General features: G+C 36.7%; 1 protein-coding gene across 2 annotated transcripts in view; it reads left to right on the top strand.

Annotated features, from left to right (window-relative positions):
- The window catches only part of RSPO2 (R-spondin 2), a 168,424-nt gene that overhangs the window by 71,012 nt on the left and 72,776 nt on the right, over nucleotides 1–24,636 (top strand). The window contains exon 3 of one of the 2 annotated variants that reach the window (XM_025394237.1): nucleotides 14,065–14,253. The exons of the other annotated variant lie outside the window; for it this stretch is intronic. Within the exon in view, the coding sequence (XP_025250022.1) occupies nucleotides 14,065–14,253 (189 nt within the window). The remainder of the gene's footprint in view (nucleotides 1–14,064; nucleotides 14,254–24,636) is intronic. 2 annotated transcript variants of the gene reach the window in all.

Here is a 24,636-nt window from a genome sequence, read left to right as displayed (position 1 = left end):
GTGAAACTCCTTCTCAAGAAAAAAAAAAAAAAAAAAAAAAAGAAAAGGAAAAAAATTATTGAGGTCCAAATTCTGTGTAAGTCTGGAGATTTAGTAATCATTCCGATTTTTGTTAACGTGACTTTTACCAACAGTGACCTACACTATAGAAAACTCACTTTTTTTGCATCATAGTATAGTATTCCATAATAACATTTGTCAACTTTAGGTGTCTGTTAGTGTGCTTTTTCTTAAGGCAATTAACAAAATTATCTTTGTTTAAAGAAACATTTCTCTAAATAGTGTAGTTAACAAGAGTGGCCATTCTCAATTTTCAAACACAGTGGTAAAACCCATGGAAGTTTCCACATTTAAAACACATGGAGTCTTTAATCTGTTTAGTTATGACACTGATTCTTTTCGAGGGCTGTGTTTATCACATCAAATAAGTCATCTAGTTTGTTTCCATTTATTGTTTTAATATTAAGACAGTGATGTAAGCAGGAGTGACCAACTTGTTTCTATTTTAGGAAGTAGGTGATACATGAGAGATAATTTAATAACTTAAACACAGTGAGAATTATACGTTAAATAGAGTCCATCCTACCCCTCTTTTTCAAAAAACAATTTAATTTTGGATAGACAGGAGGGGAAGATTTTCCTACAGGCAGTTGGATAGGTCAGACACTATGGCACTTACGTTCCATTTCTTAGGAAGTACGCAAAACCGTTTTAAAATTGTGTTAGTGTAAGAAGTATTTAAGTACTTTATGGAACAAAAATCTGGCTCTGTTTGTGAGCAGTTTGTTTTCTTCTATTTAAATAATTGGATTATCTCCCTGTGTACACATGGAACCATGTGAGGGTGGTGGTTTTGCAATCTTCATAAATGTATATATTTAGATCTGCTCATGTTGGGGTTACCATTAGCACCAGCAGTCTGTCAACATTTCCACAGGGTCCTTTAAGTATGTTGTGAAAACTCCAGCCAACACTTGGCATAAGTAATCTGTTTAACACAGCAGTTTCAAGCTAAGGCTTACAGGATTGCACGCATGCTAACTTTTTTTTTTTTAAATTAAGTTCTGGGATACATGTGTAGAATGTGTATGTTTGTTACATAGATATATATGTGCCATGTTGGTTTGCTGCACCCATCAACCCGTCATCTAGGTTTTAAGCTCCGCATGCATTAGGTATTTCTCCTAATGCTATCCCTCCCTCGCCCCCACCACCTGCCGGACAGGCCTTGGTGTGTGATGTTTTCCTCCCTGTGTCCCTGTGTTCTCGTTGTTCAACGCACAGATGCTAACTTTAAGCATACTTTTCTTTTGGTATTAGAAGAATTTTATGGAGTACATTTTTTTCTCTCACTGATTCAAGCAGGTGGTTTATTTTATAGAACTTAGGATGCGATTCTTCCCTTGTTTCAAAAACATCATCTCTTTCTGGAAAAATAAGCTTTAACACCCAACCATCCTATGTTTTGCTTCTAATTCATCAACTAATTAATATTATTGGTGTTAGCAGTTGTACAAATTGAGGAGCTCGTGATTCCGGTGGCATATTTTCCCACTTAAATAGTTTAGTTTGCTGATGCATATGTTGTGATCCTTAGTTGTACACTTTTTTCATTCCCTGTGAAAATTATCGTCTATTGTAGGGATATGCATTAAGATTTTTGTGTCAAAAGAGTTTCTAGGGGGAAAAAGGGGAGTAATTCTTATAGAGCTTGGTTTCCCAAAGTGTTAATTATGGGAAGGGCATCATTATTTGGGGAATTGTTTATGCTAAATTGAGGTCTCACGATTTTAATTTCTTATTGGGGCCTATAGATTACTTTTTTCTTGTGTTTTGTCTTTTTTCTTGATTTGGGGTATTCATGACTGTTTTTGGAAATGTTCCATGGAGAATTTCTTTTTTCTTCCATCTGTCTGTCTGTCTGTCTGTCTGTCTGTCTGTCTGTCTATCTATCTATCTATCTATCTATCTATCTATCTATCTATCTATCTATCTAATCTAATCTAATCTAATCTATCGAGAGGAAGTCTCGCTCTGCCGCCCAGGCTGGAGTGCAGTGGCGCGATCTCGGCTCACTGCAAGCTCCGCCTCCGTGGTTCACGCTATTCTCCTGCCTCAGCCTCCTGAGTAGCTGGGACTACAGGCGCCCACCACCATGCCTGACTAATTTTTTTGTATTTTTAGTACAGACGGGGTTTCACTGTGTTAGCCAAGATGGTCTCAATCTCCTAACCTGGTAATCTGCCCGCCTCGGCCTCCCAAAGTGCTGGGATTACAGGCGTGAGCCACCGTGCCCGGCAGTTCCCTGGAGAATTTCTAAGTTCCACTTATTTCAATTGAATCCTGTTCTACTTGAACTTCTCACTCTGACTGGTTCTCAGTTGGCCAGGCAAAGTGCTAAATTTCGCTTTCCTTGAGACTCTCTCTGTGGTGCCAAGCCCATGATTAAAAACAAACAAACAAACAAACAAAAACACAAAAGTCTCAAAAGTATCTTGCATTGCTATTGATGTGCCCCCACCAAAATTATTTCTCAAAAGTACCTTTCATTACCATTGATATGCATCAGCTGCTCCTTTGGAGTATCTCTGACTCTCCCCCACCAGATGCACAAGCCGCATGTACTGCTTATGTTTTGGGTGAGAAATGTTGAAGGGACACTGCTTTGTTTCAAGGTAAAATGTATTGAACCAAAGTTATTTTTCTTCTGATGACCATCGTGATTATTTGCTTTGGTCTGTATCCTTTCAATCTCCTCCAGTTTGGTAGATTATCTTGAGCGTTGATGATGTCTGTACATGGTCAGAATGAGAATGTGTTTATCATGTTCGGGCAGGTTCGTTGTGCCCTCAAACAGAACCATCTAAGACTCCACATTTGTTTTGCAACCATACCTCAGTTCATCGTCTTTCCTTGAACCATAGTTATTAAGTATTCTGAGCTGCCCTATGATATCTTAATTAAATCAGACTTTGAAGATTCATGACATGTACCTCATAGATCCTTTCTGTTTTTTTTGTGCTGTGTTAAATACATATATTTTTCCAGTGACCCACGCTATGGCCATAGTTAATTCAGGTTTTGAATGTCCTTCAGAGGTGCCAATGTATGAGAATTACAACTGGAACGGTGCTGGCACTGGAGAGTATTTAAGGACTAATAGTTCTGGTAATTTTCTTCATTTTTTTTTGAATATATTAGCACTTCATGTGTTAAAAATAGATCTGTGACTCTAACTCTCTCTTCCAATATTTAAAAACTCCTAGGTTTGGTTGGACATGGTGGCTCATGCCTGTAATTTCAGCACTTTGGGAGGCTGAGGCAGGCGGATCACTTGAGGCCAGGAGTTCGAGACCAGCCTGGCCAACATGATGAAATTTCGTCTCTACTAAAAATACAAAAATTAGCTGGCTGTGGTGGCACAAGCCTGTAGTACCAACTACTCAGGAGGCTGAGGCACGAGAATCACTTGAACCCTGGAAGTGGAGGTTGCAGTGAGCCAAGATTATGCCACTGCACTCCAACCTGGGCGACACAGTAAGACTTTGTCTCAAAACAAACAAAAACTCCTAGTTTCTCCTAGCTTTGAGTTTTTGTACGGTGAAATACATATTTTAATAGGAGAAACCAAATGATCTGATTAAAGACCTTTAATCCTGATGTCATTAACGATATTCATTTGTAGAGATGATTTCCATATTTGAGGGGCTTACAAATGTTTAGAAATACCACTTTCCCAAGGAAATACTGCTAGACAATTATATCTCCAATCTTTCATTCCTAATTGATATGATTTATTAATTTTTAAATAATATTGTTAGGTAACAATATGAGTTTCTCAAAGCTAATGCTTCTTGGGAAGTCAAAGCTTTGTAAGCCTTGTACCTAAAAATAAATCATTCTCTATTAAAGAACTCAAGAAAAGATAAGATTCTGAGAAAATATGGTTTAATTTTTGTTTCTTTTTTGGAGATGGAGTCTTACTGACTGGAGTGCAGTGGCACACGATCCCAACTCACTGCAACCTCTGCTTCCCGGGCTCAAGCAATTCTCCTGTCTCAGCCTCCTGAGTAGCTGGGATTACAGGCATGTGCCACCATGCCCAGCTAATTTTGTATTTTTAGTAGAGATGATGTTTCACCATGTTAGCCAGGCTGGTCTTGAACTTCCGACCTCTAGGTGATCTGCCCTCCTCAGTCTCCCAAAGTGCTGGGATTACAGACGTGAGCCACCATTGCCCGGCCATAAATACAGTTTAATTCTAGGAGTTCTAGAATTTTGAAATTTTTGGTTCAAGCTTTGCTCTTGATTATCATTTATTTCTAGATTAAATTTATGTTAATATAGCCCTTCTAAAATTTTAAAGTAATTTAGAAATTTACCTTTAAGCTTTATTAACATTTTTAATTGTGGTATTTATTTTCTATCTAAGGCGTAATGCTTATAATGGTGATGGTCTAGCATTAAAATTTGTTGTCTTTACATTCACAATTAGACTACTGGGTTTGATATTTAAATATTTATAATTTTACAGAAAACTAAGCAAAGTATCTTAAGACAGGCATTTTCCATTTTGATCAAATCTTGTGTGGCACATACATTTATTATGTTGATTGATTAATTGAGTTTGAGCTTGGTGTAGTATACATGATTACAGGATTTTTATACCACTGCTGCCAAGCTCTAGTGGGGAGAATGTATCCAACTTGATTTGTATAGCATCCGACATGCAAGTTCCCTGTTAATGGTGCCAGAGGTGGGTTCCCCCGCCACCTCTCTCAATCCTGCTCCTGCTATGAGTTTTTCTTCCTTAAATACATATCTTGAACTTGAGGTTAAGAAGAGGCATACATTAGCAATTTTGTGATATTAATTGATGAAGTTAATATTAATTCATTTAAAAAATTTGTTGAACTTGCAACATTATTTGACCAGCAAATATAGAGTGAGGCTAAGATGCCAACAGCCCACTGTTCAGTCTTATTATTTTCAGAATTAGAAATCTGTACCTTTGTCAAGATGGATGCCTTCACCTAGAAGGAATTCAGATTTCTTCCTTTTTGGCAAGGGCTAACTGCAGAAACAAGGGAACACATTTTTTAAAAGTCAGGAGTCCATTAGAAATACATGGGCATTCAACACCTACATAAAATGCTCTATGAGATAAATGTGAATAACTGTATTTAACAAAGGGCTAGACTTTAAAATACCAGAATTCATAAAAAGGCTAAACTTTGTAATTTAAGGGGAACACAAATCAACTAATTAGAATTAATAATAAAGAGTAATACTTATGCTGCTTTTTTCTTTCTTGAAATAACTGTGATCGAGATACTGTTAACTTGTTTCAGCCTCATGGTTTTTCTTGTTTGCTAAATTCCTATTTGCTAAATCCCTGAAATATTCCTTTTCCCATCAAGGGGATATGTGTGGGTTTGTGCTAGAATCACTGTTTATGACTGTTTTCAGGATTTTCCATGTTTTATGAGATATATTTCATCTTTAGAATTTTGGGTGGGTCTAGATTTAGAAAACTGTTTTGGTTGGAATGATGAGGCTCTGGATCTCAGCGGGCTTTAGGGTTGGAAAAGTTGAAGCTCACAGAGAGAGCAAATAAACATGGTCATCAAAGCTGAGAATTAAGATCTGTTTATCCACCTGCACACTTGAATTAAATCTCATAGCAATGGGCAGAGCCATTTGACTTATGAAGATCCTGACAAAATAAATTACTCTAGGCATGTTTAAACGTCTATTTTTTGCCTGTGTTTAGACACAGAGGTGGGTGTAGTGACCATATGGTAGATGGAGAAGTTCTTGTGGAATTACTAAACTATTGATTTACAACAGGGAGAAGGCCACTAAAATAGTGGACAATGGTGAATTAAATGTAAAAGTCTGTTTGAGGTTTGGGGCAAGAAGCTTCAAATTGTAAAAATCACATGGACTCTTGTCCTTCAGCATTGAGCAGCATCATGACTGAAGATTGGAGAAAGAGGGGAGAGAGTACTCAGGTTAGGTGTGGCTCACATAACTTTTGCTTTAAGAGAATTCCTTGTGTGTAGGGTTATAAAGATACCTAAGATAAGGACTTGGGTAAGTATTCCCTAATTCATTTTCATTGTTTAAGTCTGTTGAGGTTCAAGTAAATAAAGCAATGCTTTTAATAATACCTTTTAAAAAAAATTTAGGGCACAATTTGTTGACTCTGAGATCTTTGTGGTCAAGATGAAAGTTGGCTTCTGATACATAAAAACAAAACAAAGCCTTTAATTTGTGTTGATTCTCTTGGTTCTGTAATTCTCTTTTCTCTACACTTCTTACTGTGGAGCGTGATTTATGGTGATAAAGAGCTTTGGTTTAACTTTTGAACTGAAAGTATAGCTTCAACTTTAGCATGTGATGACTGTGGAACAGTGAACCTCCTCCTTGAACCATTCTGCTGTGTACTTGTAAACCTTCCAGAATCTCCTTTTATTTATAAAGCTAGGGTTGGGTTGGATATTTCCATGGGTAATTGCTTGATCTTGGTTTTTCAAATCTGTGTATAAATTCTAGAACAGAAGGTTGTCAATATGTTTCAGAGGGCTCCGTAGTGTGGGGCTACTTCTGATGTAGCTCCATTCAACAACCCCTGCCGTTGTCTTAGTCTCTCAGTTGTTCATGTTAACGGGATGGCTTTTTCATGAAAGAGTCATAAATTGTTTCTCTAAATATCATTCCGTAGGGTCTTTGTGCTTAAGGTGGGTTACAATCTTGGACAACCCTGAAAGTGAAAAAGAATTGGATTCTCTCTGGCTACCTTTTCCTCCACCATAGCCATTTCCTCACACAACCTGTCAGTATTCCTAGTTTCTATGTCTCTTCTCCAGCTTTTCCCATCCCCCTCAATTTTTTACCCTTTCTGGCACAGAGAAGTTGAATGATATCCTAATGTTTTGAACCTCACTCACACCCTACTCACGATACTAAGAATGATACCAGAATAAAACCTCTTTGGAAGGCAGCTGGAGAAATTGTAGATAGTATAAGCCTATTTTTGATCAGCTATGCAAAAGTGATTTACAAATCATAATTATCTGGCAATATTAAGGTGTAACAAAATACTGTAGTGAGTATAAAAGCAGGAAAATTAACTCAGCAATAGAATGTAGAGTGAAGTAGGGAGAGGTAGGTCTAGGGTTGGGACTTCATAACTATCCAAATGAGAAGTGATAAAGGCTTGAATTGTGAGAAGATTCATGGAAATGACAAGGGTGAGGGTCGGAATCAAATCTGTGGGAGAAGATATTATCATAGAAGCTAAAGGAGGAAGAAAACCTTCAGCAACCTAGGCTATTGGAATTGTGAGGATCAGAAATTGAGAATGAGATCTTGAAGGATGAGAAAACTGGTTGTGGTCTTCATAAAAGCAGTTTTGGAGATAATGCAGCGGAGGATGGTGGTAAGTAGAGGCAACAGGTTTAACTGACATTTTCAAGAAATGTGACGGTGACATTGGTTTGGTTGATTGTTACGGAAAGATGCTAACCACTTAGCTGAAATTGAACAAGTTATGACCCAACAGGTACAGTATGATGGTATGAAAAACACAAATTATATACATGCATATATATATATATATGAATATTTGGAAAGTTGTTTGCCAGAATTTTATTGGTAACTGTATCTGAGGGGATGATTTTTCATCTGAATTGGTTCCCTAGCTCTGCCCCCCAACAATTGCAGATTTAGGGAAATAAAGTATTAAATGAGAAATTATTTGGAAAGCATAGATAGGTTTTCAAGTGAGAGAACATCCATGAAATAGATTCAACATGCAGATAAAAGAGAACAGTTGATAGAAAAGAGTCCTAGAATAGATGTGAAGAAGTAGATCTTTCTGGCCAATTCAAGGGGTTATATTGGCCTTGATTCCTGATCCTGAAGGACCTTGTTTCTTGTTTGGCCCTTTTGGTAGAGTAAGCCCTGGTTTTGGGACTTCCCTGGATGAGAGGCTGTAAGACCAAATCAGGGCTGTGGGAGCTTGGGGGAAGAAGGAAGACTCTTGTGGATCTAAAATCTATATAGATTTGCTACAAGTTGCTATAAATATAATGGCCATTAAATTATTATAAATAAAGGAATGACATGGTATACAATGTACTTTGTATAGCTGCCAGTCTGACCATTTATTGCTTTATATTAGTTTTATACACAAGAATGATTATATGGAGGGCAAGCAATAGGTAGTCTCAAAGCTGAAAGGTTCAATAATTGATGAGTTTTCTATTCTTCTCTCTTAATTATTATTTGGGTTAACTCAATAAAATGAAGTCATTGTGACCTCATGTATTCTGTTGTATTTATGACCTTGCTTGGTGTAGTGAAAACTAAAAGTTACATGACTTTTTCATATTTTAGAAATTACAATATTTCAGATTGTATCATTTCTACATGTTATACCAGCTATAGGAAAGAGTATTTTATGTCTTTTCTTTTAAGGTACCATTGTCCCCATCAGATTCAGTAAACTTCATATGGTTCAGGTATTAACTTATCCTAGGTGCTATTTCAACATTTGCTTAGTACTGTCTTCTCCCACCTTGTCCCATCAATAGGATATTTTAGTTTGAAAAAAAAAGTAAATAATATCTTATTGATGAGTAATATAATTTATGGAATCTTCAAAAGAGATGTAATTGTAAGTAAGTACATTGTACTGAAATTAGCACATAGCCTTTATATGCTTTACTTTTTAAAAATGAGATATAATTTACTTGTAAATTATTCTCATTAATTGTAAAAATATACAAGTATAATTAGATAAATGCGTAGTTTTGAGTTTTGCAAATGTATACATTTGTGTAACCAATATCCAGGCAAGATATAGCATATCTCCACCACCCCCTTTAGCGAATTGACTAGTGCACTCCCACCCTACCACCCCAACTCATGTCCTCCTCAAAACTTAGAAGCTGACCTTTTTCGGAAAAAGGGTCTTTGCAGATGCAGCGAAGATAAGGATGATGATGAGGTTCTATGGGATAAAGGTAGGCCTTAAATCCAATGGGAGTGTCACTGTAAGAGACAGAAATATAAGAGAAAAAGACACAGAGATATAAGAGAAGAAGGCATAAGACAATGGAGGCAGGGATTGACTTTATGTAACTATGATCCAAAGAATGACTTGGGCAACCAAAGCTGAAAGAGGCAGAAAAGGATTTGCCGGACTCCTTGAGAGGAAGCATGCCCTGCTGATACGATATTGGGATTTCAGACTTCTAGTCTCTAGAATTGAGAGAATAAATTCCTGTTGTTTAAGTCACCAAATTGTGGTCGTTTGTTACAGCAGCCCAAGGAAACTAACATACCTCCTCCATCCCTTGAAAATTCTATTATGCCCCTTTCCAGTCAGTCCTCAATCCTCAAAGGCATGTAGTTTGCTTATTTCTATCACCATGGATTAGCTGTGCCTGCCTTTGACCTTAATATAAATGAAATTATCTGGAGCATGCTCTTTTTGTATCTGTTTGGATTCTTTTGATCAGCATAATGTATGTGAATTTCATGTCATGTGTATCTGTATTATCCTTTTTATTACTGAGTGAAACTCAAATAGCTTGAATATACCATCATTTGTCTATAGATATTGCCTATAGAATATACCATCATTTGTTCATAGATATTCAGATTGTTTCTTCCTACTCATATTTTAGCATTATATTACATCTTTTGTAGCTGTCACTGGGTTAGAAGTTACAGATTCTGTTATTGTTTTTGTAGTTGGGACCTTAAAGTTATAGTAATGACATTTTAATTTACATTGGTCTTCCTCACTGATAATGCGGAAACTCTGAATGTTTTAACTTTGGTTTCCTTCTCAAGTCTTCTGTGTTATTTTTGTGAATATAAGATATTTATTTTCAAAACTTGAAAATTATATGTTTTCTACATGGTATTCTTTTGCATACAGACATGAACATATTTTTCAATTGGTGTGATCACTATTGCTTCTTGCAATCTACTTCCTCTGGGTTCTATTTTATTTTCTCCAATATTCAGAGTTTAATATTTTAGCTAATGCTTTAAAAAATTAAGTTCTTTGCCTTTACTTTGGCTAAAATATCTTCATTTTGCTCACATTGTTAAACTATAACTACTTATAGAATTATAGTTTGATAATTTTTCCTCAACATGTTGAGGATAGTATCTCAGCTATCTAACTTTATGTTTTTCTAAGTCTGCTGTCAGTCAAAGTTTTATCCCTTTCTAGATAATCTGCTATTTCTCTCTGGCTTGACTTTATTCTCATGATATGGAAATGTACTGTATTTAGATGTAGACTTATTTATTTTGTTCAGTCTCCTAATTTTTAATATAAGAACTCATGTCTTTAATTCTGGAAATTAATCAGCCATTATCTCATTGAATAGTGTGCTTTATTCCTTTTTTAACATATGCTTTTAAGTTCAGGGGTACAAGTGCTGGTTTGTTACATAGGTAAACTTGTGTCATGGGGGTTTTCTGTACAGATGATTTGATCACCCAGGTATTAAGGTTAGTACCCATTAGTTATTTTTCCTCATCTTCTTCCTCCCATCCTCTGCCCTCTGATAGGCACCAGGGTGTGTTGTTTCCCTCTGTGTGTCCATGTGTTCTCATCACTAAGCTCCCACTTATGAGTGAGAACATGGGGTATTTTGTTCTGTTTCTGTTAGTTTGCTAAGGATAATGGCCTCCAGCTCCATCCATGTCCCTGCAAAGGACATGATCTTATTCTTTTTTAAGACTGTATAGTATTCCATGGTGTGTGTGTAATATATATAAAATATAATAATCTATATAAAATACATATAAAATATATCACATATATATAAAAATATATCATATATAAAATATATTATATATAATATATAATATAGCATATGATACATATATATCATATTTTATATACCATATATGATATGATATATCATGTATATTATATATTATATATATTATAATATATAAGTAATATATAATATATAAGTTATATATTATAAGTAATATATATTATAAGTAATATGTAAGTATAATATATAAGTAATAGTATTGAATATAATATATTTTTTATATATATAATATATGTATCACATTTTCTTTATCCAGTCAGTTGTTGATGGGTATCTAGGTTGATTCCATGTCTTTGCTATTGAGAATAGTGCTGCAACGAACATATGTGTGTATGTGTGGGATACTGGGTTGAATGGTATTTCTGTCTTTAGGTTTTTGTGGAATTGCCACACCGTCTTCCATAATGGTTGAACTAATTTACACTATCACAAAGAGTATATAAGCGTTTCTTTTTCTCCACAACCTCACCAGCATCTGTTATTTTTTGACTTTCTGATAATAGCCATTCTGACTGGTGTGAGATGGTATCTCATTGTGATATTTATTTACATTTCTTTAATCAGTGATGTTGAGTTTTTTCATATGATTGTTGGCCACTTGTGTGTATTCCTTTGAGAAGTGTCTGTTCATTTCCTTTGCCCACTTGTTAATGATTTTTTTTTCCTTGTGAATTTAAGATCTTTATAGATGCTGAACATTAGACCTTTGTCAGATGCATAGTTTGCAAATGTTTTCTGCCATTCTGTAGGTTGCCTGTTCAGTCTGACGATAGTTTTGTTGTACAGAAGCTCTTAATTATATCCCACTTGTCAATTTTTGCTTTTGTTGCAATTGCTTTTGGCATCTTTGTTATGAAATCTTTGCCTGTGCCTATGTCCTAAATGGTATTACCTAGGTTTTCTTCCAGAGTTTTTATAGTTCTGGGTTTTACATTTATGTCTTTAATGCATCTTGAGTTAACTTTTATATATAGTATAAGGAAGGGGTCCAGTTTCAATCTTTTGCATATGGCTAGCCAGTTATCCCAGGATTATTTATTGAATAGTGAATCTTTTCCCCATTGCTCGTGTTCGTGTGTGTGCGTGTGTCTTTCTTTCCTTCTTTCTTCCTTTCCTTTCATTTCCTTCCTTCCTTTCTTTCTTTCCTTTTTTTTTTTTTTTTTTTTTTTTTTTTTTGAGATGGAGTTTCATTCTTGTTGCGCAGCCTGGAGTGCAATGGTGCAATCTTGGCTCACCACAACCTCTGCCTCCCAAGTTCAGGCAATTCTCCTGCCTCAGACTCCCAGGTAGCTGGGATTACAGGCATTCATCACCATGCCTAGCTAATTTTGTATTTTGTTTGTTTATTTGTTTGTTTGTTTATTTATTTTTTGTAGAGATGGGGTTTCTCCATGTTGGTCAGGCTGATTTTGAACTCCTGACCTCAGGAGATCCGCCTGCCTTGGCCTCCCAAAGTGCTAGGATTACAGGCATGAGCCACCACACCCAGCCCCCCATTGCTTGTTTTTGTCAGGTTTGTCAAAGATCAGATAGTTGTAGATGTATGGTCTTACTTCCGGGTACTCTATTCTGTTCCATTGGCCTATCTATTCTTGGAGCAGTACCATGCTGTTTTGGCTACTGTAGCTCTGTAGTATAGTTTGAAGTCGGGTAGCATGATGCCTCCAGCTTTGTTATTTTTGCTTATTATTGCCATGGCTCTTTGGGCTCTATTTTGGTTCCATGTGAATTTTAACATAGTTTTTTCCAGTTATGTGAAAAATGTCAATGGTAGTTTAATGGAAATAGCATTAAATCTACAAATTGTTTTGGACAGTATGGCTATTTTAATACAGTTGATTCTTCTATCCATGAGCATGGAATGTTTTTCCATTTGTTTGCATCATCTCTGATTTCTTGGGTAGTGTTATGTTGTTCTCTTTATAGAGATCTTTCATCTCGTTAGTTACCTGTATTCCTGGTTATTTTATTCTTTTTGTGGCAATCGTGAATGAGAGTTTGTGATTTGACTCTTGGTTTGACTGTTGTTGGTGTGTAGGAGTGCTAGTGATTTTTGCATGTTGATTTTGTATCCTGAGACTTTGCTGAAGTTGCCTCTCTGTTTAAGGTGTGTTTTATTCATTCTCTTTACTCTTTCCTTCTGTAGTAACTACTAATCATGTATTTGAATGTTTCTGTTTTTTTCTTACATGCTTAGTACCTTTTTATCTTGTTTTGTGATACAGTTCTTTAAAAGTGTTTTTGGTTATGTTGTTTTCTTCTACCGTACAAGTTGTCCATAGAATATTTTTGTGAAGTTTTAGAATTTTCATTTCATTGTAATGTGCATATTCTTGCTTTTTCCCATGTGATTTCTAGTTATCCTTTTATCTCTTCAGATACTCTCTAGATACTTATTTTAAAGGCTCCTTCAGAATGGCCTTATTTTTTGTTTTTTAGGTGTGAAGTTTTCTTGTTGCTGATATTGATGACTGTTTCTCATGAAGGTTTACTTGCTCATGTGATTTGTTCATTTTGATGTTAAGGTAGCATTTCATGGAAGTCCAGGTCTCAGGATTGTAGAAAATGTCTAGACAGTAGTTCTATATTTATTTTTTCTTTCTGGGTTTTCCTGGATCTGGACAAATTCTTATTTTAACTTGTCAACACCATACAGACCCCATACTACAATGATAATTTTAATTTGGATCTCAGCCTTGTGGACTTGGTGTTCTTATGTCTCATGAATTGTATTTTCTCTTGTGCTTACCTGCTGTGTCCTCCCAAGCTAGGGTCAGAATCCTCTGCTCTGGCCAGTTAGGGCAGGGGGTCATGGACAAACAGCCCTCTTGACTCCGTCTACATAAAAGGAGCTAAGTGCCAGATCTTCACATAAATATTTCTTGGCCTGAGTTGAGGACCTTGCCCTAAATTTTACCTCTGGCTGGTCTGACATTCCCATGAGTCATTCAGCTTTAGCTTCTGGACTCTAACTCTGCCTCTGAGTTTCCTCTTTGTTTCTAAGTTTGGTTGTGTATTAACCACTTTTTGGGTGGGGGAGGTAGAGACACGAAGGGCAGGGATATTTTATTTAGTATTTCTATGTGAGTATAGCAGAAAGAAAAGAAACATTTGTCTTTTCAGCAGGGTATATTTATCAAAAGTCTGATTATACTCATAATTAAACACAATTTTTGTTTTTCTTTTACAGCTAGTTATGTATCAAATCCCATTTGCAAGGGTTGTTTGTCTTGTTCAAAGGACAATGGGTGCAGCCGATGTCAACAGAAGTTGTTCTTCTTCCTTCGAAGAGAAGGGATGCGCCAGTATGGAGAGTGCCTGCATTCCTGCCCATCTGGGTACTATGGACACCGAGCCCCAGACATGAACAGATGTGCAAGTGAGCATTTGGCTTTGTCTATCCTGTATTGCTGGATATGCAACTTAGGAGAGGAGCTAAGTTGAAGATTTTGACTGATTTTTTTTAAAAAATGTAATAGGTGATAGAAATAGTATAAGCTTGCTGGGTGTGGTGGGTCATGCCTGTAATCCCAGCACTTTGGGAGGCCAAGGTGGGTGGATCACTTGAGGCCAGGAGTTGGAGACCAGTCTGGCCAACATGGGGAAACCCCATCTCTATAAAAGTACAAAAATTAGCCAGGCATGGTGGTGCACACCTGTAATCCCAGCTACTGGGATGGCTGAGGCACCAGAATCACTTGAACCTGGGAGGTAGAGGTTGCAGTGAGCTGCGGTAGCACCGCTGTGCTCTAGCGTGGGCAACAGAGTGAGTGTCATCTAAAAAAAAAAAAAAAAAAAGTCTAAGCTCAAACTTGCAAAAAATGAGTGTAGTAGGATAAGAGCACTTTTATTTTGTTTTGTATAGAACTGTAAGACACAATCATACATACACTCTTTATTTTAGATTATGTAAGTAGCTTTTTTAATCACAAGGATCTCAAGCACAATCTTGTTTGACAAATTTTTGTAAAGAGTACTTAGTGCTTATAAAAGAACAAACCACAAAGGAATTTAAGTACTTTATGCTGAGAACAATCTCTCTGGTTTACCAATTTCTATAGCTTCTTTTTCTCTTTTTATGTGAGTTGGCAATCTTCGCTAGTCTAACCTGCAATTAAACATATGGTAAAGGTGGTTTCTTTAAGTAGCATTACTGATGTAACTAAAATGTTTAAGTTATTTTAAAGTAATCTGAGGTATAAGTTTAACAACTATTTTAAAAAGTTTAAGGAATGGCATTTTTTACATAGGAATGAGGGTGCAGTTTTTCATCTTTTAATCCAAAAGTCACTTACAGAATGAGTCTCATCTTCTAGGTCAGCCATAGAAATTGTGGTTTAAAAAAATAAATGAGATACCAAAGGAACATCCCTTTCTTTAAGGAACTCAAATTTTAGGGGATAGAAGGGATAAGAACAAGGGGACCACAGAATAAAATGACAAATTGTAAGCAGATTATTCATAACTTAATATATTAAGTGCTGTGTCAGTAATCATTAAATCACTCTCATATATATGTATATATATGAGATAATTAAATCTCATATTTCTGAGAGTGATTTAATGATCTCCCATTAACACACTGTGTATGTGACTATTCAGGCAAGACAGTCTTTAGGTGAGGAGAGTTTGAATTACATCATCCAAGGACAATATTATTTTGGAAGGTGGCAGAACTAGTGGGGGCTGGTTAAATAAATTTAGAAAGAAGGATCCACATATATGTAAAAATAATGTGTTTGGGGAACAAGAACTCTCACCTGGAGTGTTATTTGGCATTTTGGCAATGCAGTTCTCTGTTTCATGGGACCTGTCCTACGTTGCTGGACATTTAGTGTCCTTGGTCCCTGCCCATTAAATGTCCTTTGTGTCTTCAAACTACTGTTATAAGCAAACATGTCCCCAAACATTTTTAAACACTTCCTGGAAGAGCAGTACGGTAGCTGGATGAAATCCATTGAAGAGCCTATGCCTAGTGGGAGGTGTGGTTGAAATTGAGGATGGAAAAGGAGGCTGCAGTGCAACTGATAAAGGTGTTGCCTGCCAGGCTAAGAAGTCTTGCTATTATCTGAGGTACTGAGTAGGCAGTGAACTAAAGATATTGCTTTAATATAATTCTAGCAGAAGAGAGGGAGATGAACTGGAGAGGAACAAAAAGTAGAGGAAGGCTATTGTAATGAATACGGATTAGAAATCTTGTTCTGATGATTTTTTTGTGGGTAATGAATTGCAGAGGCTTTAAAAATAGAACCAATGGGGCCTGGTAACTACCTGGACAGGGCTAAGAGAAATAATCAAACTTGATCGTAAGGTTTTTCTAGCTAAGGTACTGGATGAGGTTATGTCATTAGCAGAGTTAGAAATATTTAGGCTTAGAGGAAACTTGGATCTACCTTCATTTCATGGAATTGTTTGGATTAACATTTAAAGGAAACAACTCCCCACCAGTTAATAGACTGGCTTGCAAATTGTTTGCAAATATGAATTTTGTTCTTAAGGCATATGATTTAGGCTACTTGATAGTTTCTCTCTCATAGTTTATAAACTTCCAGAAGGAGATTGGGTCCACCTTGGAAATGATTCCTGTTCAGATTGCTTTAGACTACCTATGGGGGGATGGTTTGAGTCCACAACTTTATTCTTTATGCTTTTCATTCCAGACTACCAGTGCACAAGGAAGACAAGGCAAGAGTGTAGATGGATAGAGGCATTTATTCCAAGTTCTAGAGCTGGCATTGTATGTACTGTATATGGATAATAGGCTGGCCATATAATGTATTACTAAACGTGGGACACTGGGAAGTGAAAGGGGCTGTCATTAACAACTATGCAGGGAGATTGGATGTAAACCAGGACCATCCTGTGCAAACTGGTGTGAATGGTCACCTCAGCAATACTTTGTAGTATATGAGTGGAGTCTTCCCTAGAGAGATACTCTCAGGCAGGAGTTAATAGCACATTTTGGCTTAGTTTTCTTTTCTCAGAAATGGAAAGGAGAGCAGTGACTGTAAATCAGCCTTAGAAAGAAAATCTGCATATGAGAAAGGGTTTGCTATGGATAGACTTCTTGTAAGTGAATACAATCAATGTTGGAGTTTACTGACCTAGAGGAAATCGTTACCTGGTACAAGCGGGAAGTGCTATTAACAAGACCCCATTGGAGCAAAGTGAAAAATGGAAAATTATTTCTTATTAGTATGTGACTTTGGATAATCATGTTTCTTTCATACCAATTATTTGCTCTTTTTCATGACTACTTTGCATATATTGCATTGATATTTGTATTTTGTTCAGGGGATGAGAAAGATTTAAATTGGAAAAGCTGTCACAGACTTAGAATTTGAGATCATATCTACTTTTCACTTCCTTAAAAGATTATTCCTCAATAGTAGAGAAGAAAATTATACTTTTAGCAATAGCAGCCTAAAAAATCTTATAAGTGAAACTTACTCATCTGTTTCCTAATCACTAGAGTGTGATTTCCAATGTAAATTAATCTCCTTCTTTTGAAGGAAGATTTGCTCTCTGAAAAGTTGTCTGAGGTTGGCTTCTTGGTACACATAGTATGAAGCTTATAAACTTCAACCACACTTACGGAAACCAATCCAACAACTATCTGAGTAATTCTGTAAATACATCTACTAACAGACACTAGAAGCTGCCATTGTCCCTGATACTATGTTAGATGTTATTTCATTCATGTTTTTCTCATTCATTAATGAAACCATTTACATAAAACTTTGTTTTTTAAATTGTTCTACATAGTCCTTGCAGAAAGCTTAGAAAAGTACCTAGGCCTAAAAAACGCAAAAGCAAACACTTCTCTCAAAGATAACAACAGTTAACAAGAGATAACAACAGTTAACAAAAGATAACAAAAACCGTTTCATCTTCTGTTCTTGACATTTTTGTTTCTATGAGTATTTGTTGTTTTCCTCACCTTACAAATGTGTCATTGTGTTTTGTAACTTGTTTTAATGAATTATGAACATATTTTCATGCCATTAAATATGGCTGCAAATATTCTACTGAATGATTACATTTAGTTAATTGCCTATTGAAATTTTGGTTTTAATTTTTCATAATTATAAGCAGTTCTGTGAAAAATATCCTTATACATAAATTCTTGCTCTCTCATACACATTTTTACACATTTGCCTGGTTTATTTTTATAAGATGAACATTTAAACATAATACATGTTTTAAAGATATATATTGACAAATGAATTTCTTGAAAAGTTGTATCAGTTTACATCTTCACTAACAGTGGACATTTTCGCTTGCATCTCTCTGGTTATTAATAACAAGGATAAAACTGCATTTTTTTCTTAATATGCTTTTTCTTTGATACAAATGAAGCTGAACATGTATTTGTCACTTAAATATTGGCATTGTAGGATGTTTACCAGAGTCACTGCCCCCCTTTTTTTCTATTTGCACAACTGTCATGTTTTTAGTTATTAAAAAATAAACTTTTTGATGTATCATGCAGAAATAAATTCACAAATAATAAATGGAGTGTTTAATGAACTATTACAAAATAGATACATTTAACTCCCACTGATGTCAAGGAAGAATGTTAGTACTACCCACTCACTAACTTCCCATTCACTTACTGTCTTCTCCTTTGGCATAACTACTATCTTGACTTGTAAACAAAACACATATAAAACATTATTCATGGCAACACTATTCTAATTACAGCTTGGAAACAACTCAAATGCCCAAATAGTACAATACCTAAAAAATACAGTATATTAATATTGACATTGAACAGAAAGCAAAGAAAAGCCAGGGGAGGAGGCTATGACCAAGTCACTAGGAAAACGGAGAGGATGATGTCCCAGAAGCAGAAGTGGGAAGACTTGAGAAGAAGAAAGTAGTCAATGTTAACGTTGCACTGTTTAAACAATAGAGTGCTGACCTTCATGTGAGCCATTTCATTGTTTTTGTTGGGGCACTATCCTGATTGCTATGGTTTTGGGGAGCACATGGAGTTATAGGAAAGCAGCCAGTGATTATACCACTCGTTCTCTTCTTCCTCTAAGTATATTTAAAAAGAGTATCTGATCACTGGAAGGCTCACACAGATGGGGAAGTTGGGGTGTGTGTGTGTGAGTGTGTGTGTGTGTCTGTGAGTGACAGGAGACATAACTAGGAAAGAGCCAGCTGAGGAGGATAGACAAAAAAAAAATGAAGAAACAAGATCACTGAAGGGACAGAAGAGGATAGAGTCTAAAACATAGGTGAGGAAATTAGCCTTGGAAAACATTTATTCAGCAATTTATGAAGTATCTACCTCATGTCAATCAAGGTTAGGGATTCTTTTATGTCAAGTACCAGGAGGGTATCAGAAATATGCTGAAATTAAGGAAAAAGGAGCAGTCAACTTTTTTTTAACCTCCAAATTTATGTATAAGAAAACAATATACTTTTGCCAGAAGTAGTATTTTGAAAAATCATCTGTAAACAAATACGGAAATGAGATATTTTATAATTCTGGATCCATGAATTTGCTACATTTCGACTATTTCTGCTACGTTTTATGATTCTATCCTTGTTTTGACATTTTGTGAAATAGGTATTTAGGCTAAGAGAACGCTGCGTTTTGTTTCCTGTTTTTCTTTCTTTCCTTCCTTTTTGTTGTTTTTGTTGTTTTTGTTGTTGTTGCACAGTCATAGCTCACTGAAGCCTCAATCCCTTCTGTGCTGAAGGGATCCTCCCCCTACAGCCACCCCAGTAGCTAAGACTACAGGCATGTGCCACCATAGCCAGCTAATTTTTTAAAAAATATATTTTTAGAGACGCCTGGCTGTTATTTATTTATTTATTTAAATAGTTTTAGAGATGAGGTCTTGCCATGTTGGCCGGTTTCTAACTCCTGGCCTGAAACAGTCCTCCCACTTCAGCCTCTCAGGTAGCTGAGATCACGGGTGTGAGCTGCTACATTTTGCTTTTGAAATAAAATGACACAGGTTTTAAAAACTAGTCATTTTTAACATATAAGAAAATCCAAAGTTAAATATAATCATCTGTTAATTTGTGAACTCCAAGATCACTATTTAGGTGTTTTTAAAGAATTTTACTACATGTCATCAAGTTTGAGTGCCTTTAGAAACACCTGTTTTCTTTCTTTCTTTTTTTTTTTTTTTTGTCTCCCAGGCTGAAGTGCAGTGGTATGATCTCAGCTCACTGTAACCTCTACCTCCTGAGTTCAAGCAATTCTTGTGCCTCAGCCCCCCGAGTAGCTGGGACTACAGGCGTGCGCCACCACTCCTGGCTAATTTTTTGTATTTTTAGTGGAGATGAAGTTTTGCCCGTGGCCCAGGCGGGCCTCAAACTCCTGAGCTCAGGAAATCCACCGATCTTGGCCTCCGAAAGTGCTAGGATTACAGTCATGAGCCACTTCACCCAGCCTGTCATTCTTGAATAATGTAATTTAATGATGCATTTGGGGAAAAAAAAAAAAGTCTAGGTATTTAGAATTAACATAAATGTCTTTGAAATGTCTTTAGTCAAATCTGGACAACTGTGGACACACATATAATTACTCTAAGTACCATAAATTCTATATAATGTGTTTGAAGATCTATAAAGATGCAGACCTCCAAATATATTGATGGAACCCCAGTATGTTTGGGATTACATGAGAAATAAAAATAACAAATGTCTTTATTTGGAAGATACTTGGACCATTAGGTTGGAGACCATCAGGTTGCATATGAAACTGATACAGAATTAGACAACAGTATTAGATAACATCATTACATAAAGTGATGCTGAAGCCCAATGGGCCAATGGGGTCAGTGTGTTGCACAGTTATAGAAGGGATCACGGAAGGGACAAGTTAGTGGTTAGGTTAGAACAGTCATGAAAAATTGTGGGGCTCAGCTGTATCCTTCCCTTCCTTCACCATCTAACCTGGGTGGTGAGGCTGTGAAGAGTTAGGGGCATTCTAGGTTTAGAGGAAATGCATGAGCATGAGGGGTGAAAGGACCAGTGACAAGACCTGATAGATGACCTGGAGATGAGTGATTAATGTTGACCAACTAAAGGTAATAGGATTCAAATTCAGGGACTGTATTCTGATTACACTTAAACCAGAAATGTTCTAAATAATGTATTAGAGTTATTTTACTTTAGTTTAATCTTTATGAAACCAGCACATGGATAAGGACTACATTTTAGAAGCCTATAATATTCTTTAATTTTGGAATACAGGCAATGCTAGAATTAAGGAAGCCTGATGAAAACAGCCACTTTCATGGTTTTCTCAACAGTATTAGTAGGTATTTATCTGCTGAGGAAAGAGAGGGGAAGACTGTAATTTAGGGGATGTCTTAGGCTGCTTAATATAGCGTACACATTGAGCAAACATTTACTGCTTATATACTAGGCAGGGCCAATGTGTGTTTTTATAAAAAACAAAATGGAAGGGAATTGAATGTGCTAAGAACTGTGAGGGTGACACATTGGCTGCTCAGGGAACCCATGGGGCATCAGCTGACTTGCCCTTGGAGATGGGTGAGTCTTCAGATTTCCCAGAGAATGTGTTATAAAACTATCTGGAAGGAGGAGTAGGGTGAATAACAGCAAGAGGGTAAAGGGTACTCATAGCAGAGAGTTACTTGAGCATTGGAATGCACAGTGTGAGAAATGAAATCTTGGAAGCTGAGGATGGAGGATTTGTAAGCTGGGAAGACATATAATGCTCTTGTTGTAGAATATCGTCTGTTGTCAGCAGAGGAAATAGGTTGAGCAGAGCCAGAGAGGAGGCACAGAGACCGATTAGGAAGCTGTTGCTCTAATCCCAGGCCAGAAACGAGGACTTCAGCTAAGTCAGTGGTACTTGAGGTAGGGAAGAAGAGACAGATTCAAGAGATTAGAAGATAGAACCAGCAGAAGGTGGTTCACTGGACACAAGGGTAACAGAGAGGGAAGAGACCTCAATGACTCACAGGTTTCTGCGTATTGTATTGTATTGTATTGTATTGTATTGTATTGTATTGTATTGTATTTTTTTAGACAGAGTCTTACTCTAGTCACCCAGGCTGGAGTGCAATGGCACGATCTTGGCTCACTGCAATCTCCACCCTCTGGGTTCAAGCAATTCTTCTGCCTCAGTCTCCCAAGTAGCTGGGATTACAGATGCCTGCCACCATGCCTGGCTAATTTTTGTGTTTTTATTAGAGACGGGGTTTCACCATGTTGGCCAGGCTGGTCTCAAACTCCTGACCTGGGGTGATCTGCCTGCTTTGGCCTCCCAAAGTGCTGGATTACAGGCGTAAGCTACCATGCCCAATCAGGTTTCTGCTTTAAAGAATTGTACAAATACTGGTTTATTGGATATTATTATTATTGGATTATTAGATATTATTGATTTATTGGTATTATTGGATATTATTGATTTTGGTTTTGATTGATAGATAGCAAAAGGAGTTCAGGTTTAGAAATGTTGACTTGAGATGACACACTTGTGTAGAGATGTGCATTGGAGAGTCAGGTACCTGAGTCTGTTTTAGATAAAAGCCACTTAGGATCTAGTATCTCCTTGCTATCCTGTCACATCTGACGATCCTATTAATACTGATCACAACTACTGATCACAGGTGCAGATATTACCAGGAATATTTATTATGCTATAAATGCTTACCAGGATGCTAATATATGGTTAAACCTGAATCTGACAAGCTCAGAGAGTTTTGCAAACCTACCCCAAGGACACACAAGTATGGAGAGCTAAGAATAGGATCTAGGATTCTCTCTAACTCTAATGCCCATGTTTCTTTAATTAAACCATGCAGCTTCTCTTGGAGAAAACAAAACAAAAAATGCATCATTTGGTCCCTGTTCAACTGCCCATCATAAAAAAGAAATACATCATTGGATAGGGTTAGGATTTGTTCCCCTTTGGCAGAAGGTGGGAGAGGTAGGTCTTCACTGTGAAGTGGTACACTTTCAGCATTCTTTCGTGCTGGTTTCTTTCCCAAATTGAGAGGGACCTTGCTTACAGCCCAGTCTGCAGAAGGCACTCCATGGGTTAACAGGGTCCTGCCAGCTGGAGAAAGCTCATTGCCCTGAAGTGGCTTTACATCACTATGCAGGAGGTGCTACCAGCTGGTTAATACACTGGACATCACTTGGTGAGGTGGACACCCTGCTATCCGCTTATTAGAAGATAGCTGGATACTCTTACATGCTGAGTCTCTCAGGTCTTTTATGCTTTCTTCTGAAGAAAATCCATCTTTGCAAGACAACTGGCTATATTTGGATGTACCTATGACTGGGATAAAACAAAACATTTGTCAATTGATTTTTTCTTTCATAAAGCGGACCCATGTAGGTCAAACCTGCATTGTGCAAGGGTCAACTCTACCTTACATGATGTAATACAGACAAAATTGTTATGCAGTTATAAATGCAAGTATTAGAAAAATCTGAATTTTGTTGCCTAGTTCTTTCTTAAGCAAATGGTCAGTTTAAGTGTTTAAAATCCCATTAAAAATATCAAAACATTCAATTTTATCTTCTAAAAGGAGAAATCAGTTTATGGTAAATCTTGTCTCTAAAAGAACACTGGATTGGAAGAAATGGCGAGCTCCGATTTGAGCTCTGACAGTAACTAGCTCTGTAAGCCTAGACAAATTATGTAACACACTCTGGAATAATAGCATCCTAGTAACTTGGGTCTATGGAAACATCTCAGTAAAGGATTAATATCTGATGTTGGCAGTTTCTTTTTACAGTATTGGTCATGTTACGACTTTCTGTGTATTTTAAGTCTAGTTTATTGTTCAGTCTCTCCCTCCCACTCTTATTTCTGCTTGGCTTATGGTTAAGGACTGTGCATACCTTTGTTTCTTAAAGACAAAACATGAGACATAAAAACTTTAATAAGATATTTAGTAATTTGGGGCCTAATTTGAAAATGTACCTCTGTATAATCTGAAATATTTTTGTTTGTTACAATATTATGCTATTACACTAAAATATAAAAAATGGCCTGGGCACACTGGCTCACATCTATAATCCTAGCAGTTTGGGAGGTCAAGGAGGGTGGATCACTGGAGGTCAGGAGTTCGAGAACTGCCTGGCCAAAGTGATGAAACTCCATCTCTACAAAAAGGAAAAAAATTAGCTAGACATGGTGGCAGGCACCCGTTATCACAGCTACTTGGGAGGCTGAGGCATGAGTATCACTTCAACCTGGGAGGCAGAGGTTGCAGTAAGCTGAGATTGTACCACTGCACTCCATCCTGGGTGACAGAGAGACTCTGTCTCCAAAAAAAAAAAAACAAAAAAACAAAAAAAAAGACTGTGTTTATTCTAAACTCATAGATATTTAGCATTAAATTTGTTAATCATTCAGCAGATACATCTACCATGCCAGGCCCCCATGCTGGGACCTAAGAATATAGACTAGCATAAGACAGGCTCTGTTTTCTACATTTAATAAGGGGATTATGATGGACAGAGTTGGTAAAACCATGAGGGAAGAACTATCATAGGTAGCTGGATGCTGGGAGGGCAGGGGATGTTTTCAAGAAACTTCACACATGTAACTGAACATGGCTAAGGTGAAAGGTACATGTGGAGATGAGGCTAGGAAGGTAGATAGACATGCCTAGCAAGAAGGATCTTGTGTTTTAAAATCAAGGGTTTGTACTTGATTCTGCAAGTGAAAGTGAGCCATTGAAGCATTTTAAAGTAGGGAAATGACATGAAAAATGTGTGTTTTTGCAAGATCACAGTGTTCCTTTTG

This window comes from Theropithecus gelada, chromosome 8 (genome assembly GCF_003255815.1).
Source record: "Theropithecus gelada isolate Dixy chromosome 8, Tgel_1.0, whole genome shotgun sequence".
NCBI classification, from domain to species: Eukaryota; Metazoa; Chordata; class Mammalia; order Primates; family Cercopithecidae; genus Theropithecus; species Theropithecus gelada.
The sequence above is the reverse complement of the archived record's forward strand: the minus strand, read 5'-3'. Positions and strand labels throughout refer to the sequence as shown.